The 18,201-nt window shown below is 35.5% G+C and overlaps 1 protein-coding gene across 1 annotated transcript in view; it reads left to right on the forward strand.

The window, feature by feature from the left end:
- The window catches only part of LOC148270909 (sodium-dependent transporter bedraggled-like), a 55,657-nt gene extending 39,145 nt beyond the window's left edge, over window positions 1-16,512 (forward strand). Inside the window, exons 5-8 of the mRNA XM_088242066.1 lie at window positions 6,023-6,555; window positions 10,955-11,161; window positions 15,738-15,988; window positions 16,066-16,512. Of these exons, the coding sequence (XP_088098192.1) occupies window positions 6,023-6,555; window positions 10,955-11,161; window positions 15,738-15,988; window positions 16,066-16,195 (1,121 nt within the window). The 3' untranslated portion in view covers window positions 16,196-16,512. The remainder of the gene's footprint in view (window positions 1-6,022; window positions 6,556-10,954; window positions 11,162-15,737; window positions 15,989-16,065) is intronic.
- Window positions 16,513-18,201: the final 1,689 nt, after the last annotated feature.

An 18,201-nucleotide genomic window follows, 5' to 3' on the forward strand; every position in this document is an offset into this window, starting at 1 on the left:
AAAAATTAACGCGTGGACATAAAAAAATAAAAACTGTACAGTTACCATCGTAATTTTTTTTCTATTTTTTTGGAAAATAAAATAAAACGTGAAAATACCCTATTGTTGCGTAGTTCAACAAATAGTTAAAAATTAAAGGTTTATTACTTTTAGAAAAGGAAAAACCTGGCATTTATCTATATTGAGAAAAATATTATTTTTATTGCCCCACTCGTGAATTCTGTTAAGATTCATCTGCAGGGTATTGCAATCATTAGTATTATTTACAACTCTATAAAGTTTGAGGTCGTCGGCAAAAAGTAAATATTTTACATCACTAAAAATTTCAACAATATCATTTACATAAAATAAAAATAAAATAGGTCCCAAGTGTGATCCTTGGGGTACGCCGCTTGTTGCTAAAAAAAACTATGGGTAATATTGGAATTTATTTTGACTGCTATTTTTCTATTGTATAAGTAACTAATAAACCATTTTAAGAGTTCATCACGTATTCTCAGTCAACCAAGGTTTTGCAACAAGTTAGAAAGCCAAACTTTGTCAAAGTCTTTACTGAAGTCGGTGTATATAGCATCAACCTGGTGCATCTTATAAAGTGCATTAGCAGTAAAATTCTCGTATAAAATGAGATTGGTGACTGTTTAAGAACCAGTAATAAACCCACGTTGCTCAGGAGCAATTTAAAAGTAAATAATAAACAAGTTTTAAAGGTATAATTAAGTTATCAAGTACAAGTTTTTCAAACAACTTAGGGAAGGTGGACTGGATACACATAGGTCTGTAGATGGATATTTCATCTTTACTACCATTTTTAAATATAGGTGTTATGTAGCTATATTTCCATGTATCAGGAAATATGCCAGTAGTTAAAGACTTATTGAACAAAATTTTAATAGGATGAGCTAATATGTATATGAATATAATTTATAATGTAGACTGCAGGAATACCACCAGGGCCAGCAGACTTACGTTTATCCAACGATTTTACAAACTTAATAATTTTATCATCAGAAATAGTTAATTTAAGCAGGCCAATTAGCTCAGTTAATTTATTTTTCATTGTGTTATTTAAAGTTACGGCATCATCATAAACATTGGAGAAAAATTAAGCGAACATATTAACTGTATCTTGCATATTACTAGACCTATTATTTCCAAATCTCATAGATTTAGGAATACCGGTATCGCTATTGTCTAGGGTTTTAGCATATCTCCAGAAATACTTCAGATCAGTCAGAATATTATCTTCGATATTTTTTATACATTGTGACATATTAATAATGTTTTTTTACAATCCTTCCTAATCTTATTGAATTCAATATAATCAGTTATTGGTCTGGTTTTTTTATATTGCTTATGCATAATTTTTTTGGAGATTATTAAATCAATCGAATCCTTAGAAAACCAACTCGGATATTTGTTTTCCCTTTGAACTGAAATTGGTACAAATTGATCAATAGAAGAGTTCAAAATATTATAAAAAGCTGAGAGATTGTCATTTAGATTATGGTCTTGAAGAAAACTCCAATCAGCAGATTCCAAATAATTACAAATTAGTGAAAAGTCGACTCTTAAAAAAATTATGTACCTAGTCACTTGTTTTAGTTTAGAAATTAATAAATTGGAAATCATAATATCTAATGGTGGATGATGGGCATCAATAGGTAAAAGAGCATCTACACCAAAGTCAACTATAATTGAGGGTATGTTAGAAAAAATCAATTCCAGAAAACGATTATTTGAGTTGGATACATAGTTACACTGTGATAGACCCAGGAAAACGGCCATGTATCTAACTATACTCGAGTTCATAGTCAACACACCAGTAACATTTGTATTCACTGAATTTAGCCAGTTAAAACTCGGAAAATTATAGTCACCCACTAATACCATTTAGTACTTAGGAAATCTTCCATAAATGCTTTCAACATCTTCACAATGGTCATTGTAATGACAAGAATCAGAATCAACTTAACACCCTGAATTTCAACTTTAACAAATAATTGTTCAACACTTACATTTTTACAGGGAATAAAAGAGGATTTCATATTTTTATTTACACAAATTAATAAACCTCCTCCTCTAGACTTCTTATTTGTGTTAATATTACGATCAAGGCGATATATTATAATTATGGAAACTAAGTTCTGATGACTTTATGTTTTTATCAAGCCATGTTTCTGTAAGAATTACCATATCATAATTTGATGTAGGAATCGTGGTCGCTAGCAAATTCAATTTAGTTTTGCCATCCAATATTTAATTATCCAATATTTCTGTTGTCAAAATCACTATATTCAAGATCTAGAACATACAAAACAAAAATTGAATTCACTACTTACAACAAAAAAAAATATTACACTACTCTAACTGGATTCAGCAGTTTAGCTATAAAAGCGTAAAGCCTCATTTTTCACAGAAAAATTAGGACAAACTATCTGATTAATGAAACATTATCGTTATTACCTCCTTTGTGAAGCGCCGCTGCCACGTCGGGCGCTTCCCTCAGAGAGTGAAAGAGAGAAAAGATACCCCTTATGACTGCGCAAGAATGAAAAAAAAATCCTGCTTTGTATAACCATCCCAGTAATAATCCGTTGCATTATTTTCACCTTTCCATTGATAAATTTCGCAAAACATTTTACTTTCCACATAATGTAAATGATAGTCTTAAGTGCTTCTACAACAGATTGTGGGAAACTATTGACACTCATACACCGAAAAAACGGCGCTACTCCAAATCGTATCCGGAATGGTTTGATACCCCACTTATCAAACTTATCAAAGAAAAAAATAAATTTCGAATACGTTTAAAAAAATATGGAAACGCTAGGGACTACGAATCTTTTGGACCTTTAAGAAAAAGAGCAAAAAAACGTATACGAGAATGCTATAATTATTTTATCACTACTGTCGAAGAATCGATAAGTAGTAACGTGAATAGGTTTTGGTCCTACGATTCCTCTAAAAAAGTATCCAATATTATCCCAAAGGCTATGCACTTTAATAACGAACAAGCTACTGATGGTCATGAAATTCCTAAACTATTTTCCGACTTCTTTAGCTCCGTATTTTCTCAATCAAACAGTCCGCATACGTACATTGAATGTGTTTTCATTGACTGGTTCTTACTTCTCAGAGTCAGATCTAATGGGAAAAATGAAAAATTTTGACGTTAAAAAAGGACCTGGACATGATGGCATTCCACCATTATTCGTTAAAATGTGTGTTTCGAGCCTAAAAAACCATTAAACATAATTTTTGACAAATCTTTAAAAAGTGGAGTCTTTCCAGAACTCTGGAAAATAGCAAATGTTACCCCTCCCCTATCTATATATAAAAAGGGTGATAAATCCGACATTTGTAACTATCGTCCAATATTCATTTTATCTTGTTTTACCCATATATCTACTGTTAATTAAAACAAGTACTTAGCTCTCAACAACATGGATTTGTGAGTAAAAAATCAACCACCACAAACTTACTGGAATATGTGGACTTTTTGCATAGCACTGTAGGTTCCAGGGGACAAGTCAACGCAATTTATACGGACTTTAGCAAGGCGTTTGATAAAGTTAATCATCGCATTCTCAAAACAAAACTTGAAAATATTGATATCCATGGTGACCTGCTGCGTTGGATTCAGTCATATATATCAAATAGGTGTCAAGTGGTAATGGTTAGAGGTTATGAGTCACTGCCCTATTCTCCAACTTCCGAAATTCCCCAAGAGTCTCACCTAGGTCCATTGTTATTTCTAATTTTTATTAACGACCTGCCAAATAAATTAAAATGTTTGTCTCTCGTGTACACTGATGACCTTAAAATATATAATAAAACTGATAGAGTGGAGGGTTGTGTTAAATTGCAGACTGATTTGCAAACTTTATTGAGTTGGTGCCATAAAAACGACATGCAATTGAACATTAAAAAGTGCTACTCTATCAGTTTTACTCGTAAAATTAACCAAATAATTTTTGACTACTCTCTTGGTGACAAACCATTAAGTAGGGTTAACATTATTAAGGATCTCAGGGTTTATTTTGACACAAAATTAAATTTTAAACATCATATAGATTACATAACTCGTAAGTCACTTAAGCTACTGGGGTTCCTAAAGAGGTAACCAAATCCTTTAAAAAACCGGAAACTGTCATATGTCTATATATGAGTTTAATTTGCACTAATCTTGAGTATGCCTCATGCGTATGGAGTCCGCAATATCAAAATCATATAAATTCAATAGAATCTGTTCAAAAAAAGTTCTTAAAGTACCTTTTGGATAAGTTCCAAATTTCTAACCCACGTTCAAATTCAAATTACGAGCAACTTCTAACTTTTTTTCATTTTAATTCTCTGATAAAACGCCGCGTTGTTTTTGATATAAAATTTATGCATAAAATATTAAACTACAAAGTAGATACTAACCTCCTTAATAAAATACAAATAAATGCGGGATTTAGAACTCTCAGACATCGGGAAATATTTAACCTGCCTTTGTTTTCAAATAATGCTACAAACCACACACCTATGGCCCGCATGTGTCGGGAATATAATATATACTGCCGAAACAATAAAATTGACATTTTTCATGATACTCTCTCAGCTTTTGCGAATAATCTCTTAGAAATAAATCTTATTCAATAAGTACACACGTAAAACTTTTTTTTTATTGCATTGTATCCTGTATAAGAAAATATTAAAAAATATGTATTATAACTTAATGTATAAATCTATTTTGTGTAATTCTATCATTGAAGATATATATGCATGTAAAATTGTATTGACGAATGCTTTCAAATTGTATGTTTTCTAGTATGTATCTTTGTTGAATTACCTAAAAAAATAAAATAAAAATAAGTAGAATTTCGTCGAAATGGTCCGGCTAGGTAAATAACAACGAATAACTCTGGTTCCAAAAAAGATATCAAAACAAACTACACACCGCCATTTCTAGCTCATACTTTAGATATGTTTTTGAAAAATCAGAAGTCTTCCATCACTTTTATTTTTTTGAATGCAACGCGAAGATGAGCTTTAAATTTTTTTTAAACTATTTTTTTATGTTTGAGAGTCCATAACTTTGTTTCTACCAATACTATGAAACAAATATTAATTTTAAAAGGACTTATCAACCATTAAAATTTTAATAAAAATATAAAAAAATCAGATCTGCCCATAAAAAAAAGTTATAGAAGCTAAAGGTATGAAAGTTACGAAATTCCAAATTAAAAAAAAATCAGTTTAAAAAAATCTTGGGGCCTAGGTCAAATCTTTGGGGCTGAGTAGGTAGCAAATGACTCCACCCCACCTACTCCCCATTTTCGTAAGTTCAACGTTCTGCCGAACATCCTGTATGCATGCTCCTAATAATCAATGGTTCAGTCTTCTACTGTTCAGTACTACTGTTTGGATTATTATTTAAAATAATTTCGCAAGTGAGGACAAAATTGCCACCGGTCTGTAATTTGAAACCAAAGACCTGGAGCCGTGTTTGTGTAATGGCACCACCTTTGATATTTTCCATGCTGATGGAAATGTCTAAGAACTCAATGAAAAGTAAAAATTCTTAAAAGGGGAATAATTAACGGCTCTTTACAACCTTTTAACAACCTTTCAATATGAATGCAAATTGCAATGCAATGAAATTTTGTAACAATGTATGTATAAACTAATAAATGAATAAATAAATAAATGCGGGAGTTAAAAATGGTACCCACAGTAGGAAAATTACAACATCTAAACCAAGGCTCAGTAGGTAGCAAATAAATCTAACACCTAGTAAATGTGCTTTACACAAACACATATAGTACATGTGGTGTAAACAAACATAAAACTTAAAAAAAAACAGTTTAATAATTTATATTTTATTTTTATTTTATTTATTTCGATTACAAACAGATGCACAGGTTAAATAATTATTTAAAAAAAAAAACTATATAAACTGTATACATAGTAGTAATGTAGTATGACAGCTAATCGGCACAATGTAATGGAGAAATATTTTCAAAACGTATTGTAGAATTCCTATCGCGGGAGGCAGTGAGCGTGCGGCACCTGTGGCATCACTCGTCGCTGGTGGGGGTGCGCGTGGGTGGCGCCGCCGGGCAGCCGCTGCGGCTGGCCACGCAGCTGCTGCCTGCGGCCGCTGCCCTCCTGGGCCCCGCGCGCCTGGCCACCGGCTGGGCTGCGCTGCTGTACGCCAGCTTGCTGGGGCTCGGCCTGGCGCAGCTGAGCGCGTTGCTGCTTGCGCTACGGCTGGCAGCGCGCGGCCAGCGTGCGCTGCTGGCGCCGGCGCTGGGCGGCGCCGGGCTGCTGCTCACGCTGCCGCTGGCGGCAGAGCGCGGGCTAGGCGCGGCGCGCCTGCTGGCCTACGCGGCGGCGGGTGCCTGGTGGCAGGGCCTGCTGCAGGCGGCGGCGTTGCTGGGCGTGTTTCTGCTGCGCGGCCGGCCCTACGCGGGTGACGCCGTGGCCGCCGCCCTGCTGGGGCCCTCGGCCGCCCTGGGCCCGCTGCTCGGCTTCACGTGGAACGTCATCTTGCCGGTGGCCATGGTGGTAAGTACCATCACCATACTGGTTACTATTATTATTTAGGGATACCGTTGTTGCAGTGATACGCTAAGCCCGGAGAAATGCATCAACTTTGAAGTTCCACTGGGGACCATACTGGGTCTGATCTTTTTTTGATATACCTGAATAACCTTCTTAGATATATACATCGATTATGGAGAGGCCGTGGTATTTGCAGATGATGCGACCGTTGATTTTCTGATAAAGTATGGACCAAAGTAAATAGTAAATGTGAAAAAGGATTCAGATGAGTATAAAACTGGTTAGATTATAATTTATTGACTCTCAATGAGAAAAAAACTAAAATCATTAATTTCAAAATCCGAAATGATATAAACCAGCCGTCTTTGGGAACAATAAAAATCCACCAGTGATGTCACTCCTGATTTATCAACATGCGACTGTACTATTTTGGAGACAGTTAAATCTATTAAATACCTTGGTTTAACTTTAGATAATTCTTTGAGATAGGATTATCATATAACTGTATCTTTTTTTGCTCTTTATCATTAAATCAAATGCAATGCGCCACTCCTACTTTCCTGCATTCATCCTTCACCGTCCCTTATCAATTTTCTTATTTTCCTTCCCACTATCTCCTTGTTTTGTTCTCCGTGTTTGGCAGGTTTACAAAATATTGTTTAAAAAAAAAACAAAAAATGCAAAACAAAATAATACAATAAATAAAAAATTAAACAATTGTAAAAATTTAACACTAATAAAAAAATAAATAAACACAAAATTTGTAAATTAATATACACAGGCACATATTATACATACATCTTTATTTTCAGAATACGATTAGTGTTAATTATGTCAGGAAGCTTTTCTTTAATTCATCCTTAAATTTTCCGTAATTTATTTCTTGACGTAGATTTTGTGGTAAATTATTGAAAAGCTTCCGTCCTATATAAGTATAAAGATGTTTGGTCGTGGTAATTTTGATTCTCGTAGAGCGAGGTATCCTGTTCTTTACCTTCCCGTAATAGGGGAGACCGGGGCTTGTAGGCGAAAGGGCAGGTAGGCGAATAGCCATTTAAAATTTAGTTTATGAACTCTCCGCAAGGCGACCAAGTCATAATCGTTGGTAATTCTAATGCGCATTTGTCATTTAACTGGCAGTCATATCAACTGTGTGTGTGTGCTACTGTGTCAAAAAACGTCTTTTCTGCTAACGTAAGTTAATATTTTGTGTTCTACTTTATAATCCATATTTCAGTTACCACTTAAGATATCCGCAACGCGATAACATTATTTAAATGAACATAGTATTACCTACATTACTGTTAAGTTGTTTTTTTAATCATCCATATTATATTGGTGGAAGATTAAGAATTAATGAAAATTTCGGTTTGGGGCATGTTGGCGAATCTCGTCCGGGGCTAGTTGGCGAATTCACCTACTTACCCCAAAGTTGGTTTTATGTGCAATAATTAGATTCGTTTTTATTATTTTACAGTTTGATTGAACTTATAATTATGAGAAACTACAAAATAAAAACGGAAAAGGGGAAAACCACGAAAGATGTCAGGTTGAGAGCTGTGAAAGTAGTCAAAGAAAGCAAAAGATCGATTAGAAGCGTTGCTATAGATTTTGGAATCGCTGAACGCACACTTAACCGATATTGTTCCTAAATAAATGTCGATGAGATCAATTCGGAAACAATAATTGCTGTTATATACAAAAAAAATTAAAATTAAACATACATAAATAAATTATTAATCATTAAATAAAATGAATAAATTTCGTAAATTAAAACTATATCATTGAATTCAATGATCAAGAAGAAACACTCCTTGAAGAGTATATAAAAAATGTGCCGGCATTTATTATGGCTTGTCCCCGAAAGAAGTGAGGAAACTTGCTTGGCAGTATGCAGTACATTTGAAAAAAACAATTCCTTATTTACCTGTTTTATTAGATATTAGTATAATAATTAAACCTTTGTAATTAACTTTTTTTAATAAATGTTTTTTCTTGCAATAAATCGTACTTTAGATTGGACCCCAAATGTTCTCGCCTACCTGCCCCATACTGTTTGCCAACTAACCCCTGGCATGGGGTAAGTAGGCGAACTCGAATTACTTTACGAAAAAATTAATAAAATCTTAAATAAAATGAATTAGTACTTTTTTACATGTAGAAATACTCCTAATTGATTAGCTGTGTAAACCAATACCGTATTCTCCATCTTAATAAATTAGTTATGTTTTTATTAACAAAAACACTCAAAGTTCGCCTACTAGCCCCGGTCTCCCCTACGGTCCGATGGGAGGCTCTCTTTATGCACCTGGAGCATACAACACATTCCGTAGATATCCTCCACCCTTAAAACATTAAATTGATACGAATTGAGTCGAATCCCCTTCGATATAATTATTTAATGTTTTTTCAAATGAAATCGCACAACCGTGTTCAGTATTAGAAGTTAACGTGGATAACCAGTTTTCGTTTTGTATGTTTTCGCGAAATTTTTCGATATCAATCTCACTAATAATTCTAATATAATCTCTTTTCTGACTACTAGATTTTTGGCCAAATATTAAAATAACAGTGTAGTGGTCTGTAATGTTTGTTTCCCGTATAATGATTTCTATTTTATATATATTTTTGCAATTTGTCCATATGTGGTCTAAACACGAAGGAGTTTGTTCCGGAACTACTCTTGTAAAAATTTCCATGCATGAAATAAAACTTAGTTTAGCCCTCGTATTAAGATATTCCTCTTTGATTTCACTGCTGTTGTTATCAGCAATATAAATGTTGAAATCGCCCATCATTATTGAAGGATATTCTTTGTTATTGAGATTGACTTGTTTTAGTTCTTGAACAAATTGGATGGGTTGTGAGCTGTGTGTGCGGTATATTGCAAATATTTGTAAACTTTTATTGCCTATTTTGATTGTTATTAATAAACAATTTGCAAGTTGTAACTGTATTTCCGGAATCTTTTCAATAGTATGATTATTGTGAATAAAAACTAATAATCCACTATTTTTATTTATATGATTATGAGTTGGCACAATTATAATTATCCATTTTATAATTTTCTTGACAATTGTTATTTAGATGTGCTTCAGTAAGTATAATACAGTCCAAAGATTTTTTATTGTCAACCATTTATTCATATCAGCTAGGCAGAATTCTGATTTTTTATAATAACTAATCTTGTTACATTTGTAGAGGATTGCTTCTTTTATTAAAATTTTGTATTTCACTAACGAGTTGTTAATTTCATAGAATCCAGATCTTTGAGTCATATTTGATCTATTTTACAGCAAAGTTTTTATATATAACGTTTTTGATGCCGTTCATAAAATTAAATTTATACAACATAATCTTATTCTTTTGGAGAATTCTCATGTTCTTGCCGATTGAGCGAAACTGGTGAAGGGTAAGTTGTTTGTAGGAACTTTATTTGGTTATCTTCATTATTCTTCTATATCTTAAAAATTTGCTTATTGGTTTGTGATATCCTACCTTTATAATGTCGCCCAACTGGAACCAAATAAATTACTTCAACCTCTTATATATACTTACCTCTTGCAATACATATCAAAACGGGCCTTGAGGGGGATTTTTTTGTAGGTCTAAGTGAATGCACAGTTTAAGTATTTTCATCCATTTTTTTTAAGGTTTTATAAATTGGGCGAATTTACGTACTAACGCGAGTATATCAATTATTTTTTTACAACAAATATAAATAACATATCTTGTTTTATAACTTCCGTTTCGAAAAAAATAAATAAAATCACTACAGTTCAACACACGTCGAATCAAACCGGGCGTTGAATCGCGACTGACTGGAAGAAGGAATTTAGTGTCAAGGCGTTCCTCAACTTTGCGACGTGATACATAAAACATATTCATGCCTAAAAAAAAAAAATAGGTATGCAAAAGATTACATCGGTCATATATTAAGATGTTCCAATGCTCGAATATGTAAAATTAAAATATGACGAAAATATTTAAAGTAAAGCTAGATCAGTCATATTACACACTGTGGAACGTCTCGAAATCGGTAGACAGAATAGTCTGTGAGCGATTTTATACAAATATTTACTTACATTCATCGAAACGTTTCACCGCAAGCAGTAGTCACTGAATAACCACCTACAAATAATAATGGATTCACCCTAATTTTACCCTGTCGTGTGGATTGATAAAACCTTTGTGAAATTGACTGACAAGTAGCTCAAAATTGTTTTGTTATTTTATAGCACCCTGTTAATTTATATTTTCTTTAAATACCCCGATAAACAAAATTTCTGTTACCGAAGGGATATAAATGAGAAGGAGCGCTAGACTGATCACATCACCTTCGTGTAGCGTGTAGCCCCATAATATGAACAGTCGTGTGTAACGGAGGACTCGTGTGCCGCAGACCCTCTGCGTGGTGGACTGGCGCGTAGGGCGGTACCGGCAGGTGCTGTACGGGGGCGCGGGCGCGGGCGCGGCGGCGGCCGAGTGGGACGGGGGCGCGCGCCGGGCGGGGGCGGCGCTGCAGCTGCTGCCGCTGGCCCTCGTCCCCCTGCTGGCGTTGGTGCAGACCTACCGCTACCTGTCCAGGGGACCGCCGGACATTTTGGAGGTAAGTTCAGTACGTGTTTACTGAAAATAAGGTTGATGACAATATTATCGATCCTTTTCCGTGATTTGATTTATTTATTTACATTGTAGAACATTGTTTATTACACAGTGATAACTATTTCCATTAAAACAAAAATATAAATTTGAAAAATTACAATAAACTGAAGTTGTTGTAAACCTTCAAATGAGCGGTGCCTAGAATTGATTGATCGTGTCTAGCCTTTAAACTCATGCGCAGGAATTTGAGCATAGCTAATTTTAAGTAACATTTTGTTAATCAGGATTTACAAGGAGATAGTTTACAGAGACCTCTAGCGTATTTAAGTTTTTAAAAGATTTACACATCATCATCAAGCTAAAGTTTCATAGAAAATGGAAGCTTTCCCGTAACCCATTAGATTATCAATCATTTTCTCTGTTACGAAATAGGCAGAAAAAAATATCAAAGTCAGATTATAAAAAATAAATTGATTCAATCGAACTCGGTATCCAAATGGATATTAAAAAATTCTGGTCCTACGTGAAATCAAAAAGAAAAACCCCAACAATTCCCGATCACATGACATATAATTCTATAACAGCACAAGATAACACTGGGGTAGCGAATCTTTTCCCGGACTATTTCGGATCGGTATTTTCAAATCGAACGGCAACACATTTTCGTAACAAATTCATTGACTCTGCATCTATTGAAATCTCTACAATCAATATTAACAAAAGTAACACGCTTAAATATCTACTAAGCATAGACCCAAAAAAGGGACCTGGTATAGATTGTCTGCCGGGTATTTTCATACGTAACTGTGCTCATAAATTGACTCCACCCAAACGGGTGCACAAACGTGCAATATTTAAAAAATCTATAAAACAAGGTTGTTTCCCAGATAGGTGGAAGACAGCCTTTATTTCTCCAATCTTTAAGAGTGGAGATAAACACGACGTCACTAACTATCGACCGATAGCTAAATTGCCAATATTAAGCAAAGTTCTAGAAAGGATCGTCTACTACCAATTATACTCAGTTACAAGTCCACTAATTGTCCCTTACCAGCACGGTTTTGTTCGTTGTAGATCAACAACATCAAATCTTGCAGTATTTACTGACTTCCTGCATAAAAATATGGATAAAAGACAGCAAATCGACACAATTTACACTGATTATTCAAAAGCATTTGACCGCGTTAATCATAACATCCTGATCAATAAACTTTCTTCGTTGAGAATACACGGTGACTTGAAAAGATGGATAAAATCTTACATAAGTAACCGCAACCAAATTACTATTGTAAATGGTGTAAGTCTAACCCTGTCGAGGTAATTTCAGGAGTGCCACAAGGATCCCATCTGGGCCCTTTACTGTTTATTTATTATATCAATGATATTTCCAAATGCTTTCTTCGCTGTAAATTTAGTGTATATGCCGATGATATGAAAATATACTGTTCTATTAATTTTATTTCTGATTGTGATGCCATGCAAAACGATTTAAACCGGTTTTCAACTTACTGCCAAGAGAACGACCTAGCTTTAAACGTTTCGAAATGTCATAAAATGACATTTACTAGAAACAAAAAAAACAATAACTTTTCCCTATAATTTTAACAATATTAATATCCAAAAAAAAAAACAGCTGCAGGGATTTGGGAGTAATTTTGGACACAAAACTTAATTTTAATACTCATATAGAAGCTATTCTATCTAAATCATATAAAATGTTAGGCTTCCTAATGAGAGTTACCATTCAAAAATCCAAGCACGACCTTGGTACTATACACCTCATTAGTCAGAAGTCACTTAGAATACGCTTCCTGCATTTGGGATCCCCAATACAACATTTATATAAATTTAATAGACAAAGTACAAAATAAATTTCATAAGTACATCCAATGTAAATTCCCTAATGTCAGTAATTTAAAGTTACCTTGTCTTCATAAACAGCGTATGATTGCGGATCAATTATTTATTTATAATTTGCTAAATAATCGGATTGATTGTGCCGATTTGCTGTCTGAAATAAACTTTAATACTCCTATTCGTCGCACTCGACATACTGTATTACTGAGCTACAACAAATGCAACACCAGAGCAGCTCAAAATTCGCTCTTAGGAAGAGCAGTTAGTAACTTTTCTAAAATTGAGAAGATGTACGATTTAGATATCTTTAACGACTCAGCTCTCTGCTACAAACGGAAGCTGAGTCTTATAGATTTTAATGTTTAGTATTACTAATGTTATTATTGTTATTATTGGAGCACATAGGGGAATTTGCTTATGTGTGCCCTACTTCAAAGTTTAAAGTTACTGTAATATTAGTATCATTTAGCCTCTTTGAAAATAAACAGAAACAATTAATACTAAACTAGGTACTACCAGAATACACTCTACATAAACACCACTTCTTATACACATCACTCCATACACCTCACTCCACGCACTACATTTCATACTCACAACAATAAAAACACAATCACTAGTAAATTCACACAAAGCACAAATTCTTCTTACATCTTGTTGTACTGTTAGATAGTTGTTTCATATATTGTGTTGTGTACGTAATTGGTGCTGTGTTAGGTTTATTTTTTGTTCGTAATATTGTCTAGATTTATATTAACATAGCACTGTGTGCACAACATTAAATTTAAACAAATAAACAAATAAACAAATAAACAAATAAACAAATAAACAAATCATCATTCCATCAGCACCTAGAAAAACTTGGAGTATGGCGTTAAAGTAACAGAAGTTGCAGATTTCCAAATTGTTATTATTATACTTTGGATGAAAGAGCGGCAAGCTTTTGCTATCGACGGTTGACATTTGTGGATTTTTCAAAACCGAATTACTTTCGCACCGGACCTTTATATCAGACGCAGACGATACATATGAAGCTTGGCTTTGGCCACGACCGTTTACAGCTGTTTCTGAAGCCTTTTATCTGTCAACTCAATTTCGCATATATTTTATTCAAGGCACGTAACTTATCCCGCAAATATTGTAACGTTTACGCGCAATTTTGTTAGCCGTCGCCACTGCGATAATACGATTTTTGCTCACTAGCAAAAATCGTATTTTAATTACGCCTCGATAGTGAAACGACGCCGATCTTTCAACCGATATTTTTTGTAATAAATGAAAACGTAATTTTGTGATTAAAACGTCATTCTCCAAATTATTCTAGCTGCTTGAATTTAAAAGTTATAATGGTTTTAAGTATATAATATACCACCGGACACCTGTATAACGAAATATCTCAAGACGCAAGCCGAGTAATAATTAAGTACTACATCTAGAACACGTGTGCAAAAAATCAGCAGGGCCTCGATTATGATGGGAAGAGAAAGACGTCATACCTTCATCTTGACGGTATAGTTGAAGATAAATTCTCTCTAGCGATTACGAAGATACACTACCGACCCACTACCTTTAAGTTTTGGGTTGGTACATCAATATGAAACTAGGGGAAGCGTACGTCACGGTACACATATCTACGCACTGAAATGACATGGCTTAAGTATGATGTCATAGTTGAAGATAAAAGTCACCCGACCGGCTACTAAGATACACTACCAATCCCTCCACCATTAAGTTGTGATGTAAGTACATCGGTTTATACCGACGGGTCTAGAACCCCTCGATACATTTATTTACGCATTGAAAGTGACAAATATTTTGTTCCTCCGAGCAATTTTTCCTTTAATTGCAATTTACTTTAGTTTTTAATCGTTTTGAGGTTGGCTCTTTTTTCTTAAAAGCCTTTTCAAAATATAAGAGAGAAATAAGAAAATTTTGAAGTCGAATTAAATTCTGATATAACTGTCAGTTTTCGAAACGAGTGGCTAAATGCAAAGAATAATATCGCTAGATTCTGCCCTATTAACATATAAGAGGATCTAGGCGTAAGAAAGTTGCTACTATTTATTATATTTATTCTGTTTGTTTTACTATCTTCCGGAGGGTATACGTACGTCGTTCGTACGATACGTCGAGACGTCAAAAAAGCCGGCTTTGTAGTCGCTCGGTAGATAAATACAGTCGATTGTTAAGCATATCGTCTTGGCAAGTGTCGAAAATCTTTTAAAAACCATGTTTAAGCGAACATTTTTTGCTTGAATTGGGATTTATTGGAGTTTATAATCACTTTAAAGTGGGCACTTTCTATTACAGAAGCCTATTTAAAATATAAATGAGAACTATTTTAAATGTTAATGAAGTAAGAAACGTGGACTTATTTTTGCGGTCACACATTGGTTTGTTTCGATCATATTATGTCGATATGACAAGTAGGTAGAACATACCGGGGAAGATACAGATAGATAGAAGTTAAGTATACCGTCTCGATATGAACAGAGGAAGACGGCGTTCATAATTGAGGCCCTGGTTATGAAACATTTGGTGGTTATGGCTATTTAATGTTCATGGGCCAGTACATGTCCGGCCCATCTTAATATATCCTCATATTTACTAGGTAATTAAAATACTCCGCATTCAGCACATCAATACAGTGGCATATGCACCATTGGGTGCGCATGTGTCTATATGTACGTTGGTTGGAGAATTAATAAGATTTTGTCTGATAGCGCATTCAGCTACTGTACCGGCCGAGACTCGACGCGGAGGGCCGAGTGCTCCGCCCCGGGGCCGCGTCCCCGCCGCAGCCGCCGCCGCTCCCCGCGCCGCCGCCGCCGCCACCCGCGGCACCGGCCCCGCCCGCCCCCGACCCGCCGCCCAAGTACACGCCCCCGCCCTCCTACTCCACGGCCACCGGCGCGCGGATCGCCAAGATGCTCCGCTCCTCCGTCCGCCGGAGCGTCCGCCGCTTGCGCCGCAGGTCAGTCCGCCGCCGCCGCCCCGATCGGGTCAGGCAGAGTCCCGCGCTCGTACCCGAATCTTAACGTCTTTCTCCAGTTTCAGGACGGTCTCGCACGCCGGGGAGGGGGGCGCGGAGCCCCCGCACTATCTGCGCCTGGCCGCGCCGCCGCCCCCGTGTTACGTCAACCCCGCCTTTTCCGAGGACCGAGCTCCCGCCGCGATATGACGTGCGCTGTCCTTTACCGATGGAAATACTTGTCCGGTCGAGAATGGAACTCCTAGTCTACACGAGCTTTTGTGATGTTAATGATTAGATAATATAATTTCTTTACAAATATAATTAATGTAAGAAATAGGTAGGTAAACGTAGACACCATAATCTTGTATAATGTTTGAACTGTATGTGTTTTCTAACCTTTTTTGTTTATTTGTTTTTTTTTATTTTTATTTTTATTTTATAAATTTTATTTTTATATTTTTAATTCATTATTGATGTATTCTTTATTTAGTTTTGGTAAGACTGTAAGAAATTGCTAGTGGTAATAAGTCTGCCATTTAACTATGTATATTGTGTTATTATTTTGACATTATATTATTATGGTTAATAAAGATTCATTATTATTAATAAAAACGCTTTTATTTATTATTATCGAATGAAATGTATAAATGGACATACGTGTATACTCACTACCGACTGAGGTACGCGATAATAAAAGCGTCTCGGGTCCCCCGAAACAGCGATAGTTCTAATACCAAAATGATAAAACATTGGTAAGAAAGAAAACCGTTTTTTTTTCCTGAGGCGCCCCATTGAAATAGTTTAATTTTCCAGAAGTCTAGTTTACTATACATACATATAATATGAAGAAAACCCTGTAAAATATAATGATATACCTAATACCTACAAATCATTTTTATTGTAAGAAAATTTAAAACTGTAGCCGGTATTTCTCAGTAAATTCATTATTTTGAAGATAAGTAAGTAATCAAAATCTTTACAATTCTCACGAGTTAGAGTGAAAATTATTATTATTGTTGCAACAATTGCTTCATGTTGGTATATGCGTAAGAATAAATGAAAATAAGAATGCATCTTTTCCCAGAATACTATTTTTTTTTCTGTAATCGGTTTTTACTTTCTCACTCGACTATAAAGAAAATGCTAGAGCCTTAATTGCAAATAATAATTATAATAATTGAATATAACTGTATCGGGTAGCCTCCTCCCGAGCCGAGGGAAAACACATTTTCCAACTGAAACCATATGTACCAGAAAAGCCTCGGTTTTCCAAAGTGATTCGGAATGAGTTTAAGACATTCTCTGTATGCAGAATGCGCATTGGGCACTGCTGTAATGGTTCTCACCTATTCAGAATCCACGTAAAGGACTTTGCCATGTGCGAATATCGGCTCGAGGAGGAAGATTTAAACCATGTTTGTTTTGGAAATGGAAATAAACAATTGTTATCCCGAGTTCCTATCCGACCTCTCCGATATCAACGTCCCATTCCTTCCTCATATTTGTTAGGTTCTAGGCTACTGACTGTTTATAAGGAGATACAAATGTAGAATGACGGTCCAGGATATGTGGGTACGCAGACGACTGCAAATATGTTGTTGTCACCGACAACGCACGTCCGACATTCCTTACAATGCGATTACAGATGGGCCATTAATGAGATCATCGGTCCATCTGGTCCATATGGATTACAACTGCCTTTTGGTGCACGCATTACCGCTACCGTTGCGCGTTGCATTAGCGCGCATACTCGTGCAAAATACAGAAATAACTGGGTTAGGTTGGGTTAGGTTAGGTTGGGTTAGGTTGGGTTAGGTTGGGTTAGGTTGGGTTAGGTTGGGTTAGGTTGGGTTAGGTTGGGTTAGGTTTTTTTTTTTTTCTTTGTTGTGTTACTTGATATCCCTTGCTTATAACTATACAAGGTGATATTTTTGGGCTGTTATTTTTTTTAGTGCTTTGTGTATGATTTTATGTGTTTATGTATTGTGTTGAAGCTGTGACATGGACTATTTGCACTTTCCGACATTTGTCTAGTGCCTATCCATCTTCGTCCCGCCCGCCCACGTTTTACCAATCAATGTCGCGATTCCCAGTCCAGTGTCACGCTTCATGCACAGGCGGTCACCTTGCGGTTTTTGCCAAGTGCGCGCTGCGTACACTAACCTAGTCACCACAACATATCCAGCAACACGTGCGCATGTCGAGACTCGGAA

Source organism: Micrasema longulum, unplaced genomic scaffold, assembly GCF_059751315.1.
Source record: "Micrasema longulum isolate JH-2025_06_02 unplaced genomic scaffold, ASM5975131v1 h1tg003260l, whole genome shotgun sequence".
Classification (NCBI taxonomy): domain Eukaryota; kingdom Metazoa; phylum Arthropoda; class Insecta; order Trichoptera; family Brachycentridae; genus Micrasema; species Micrasema longulum.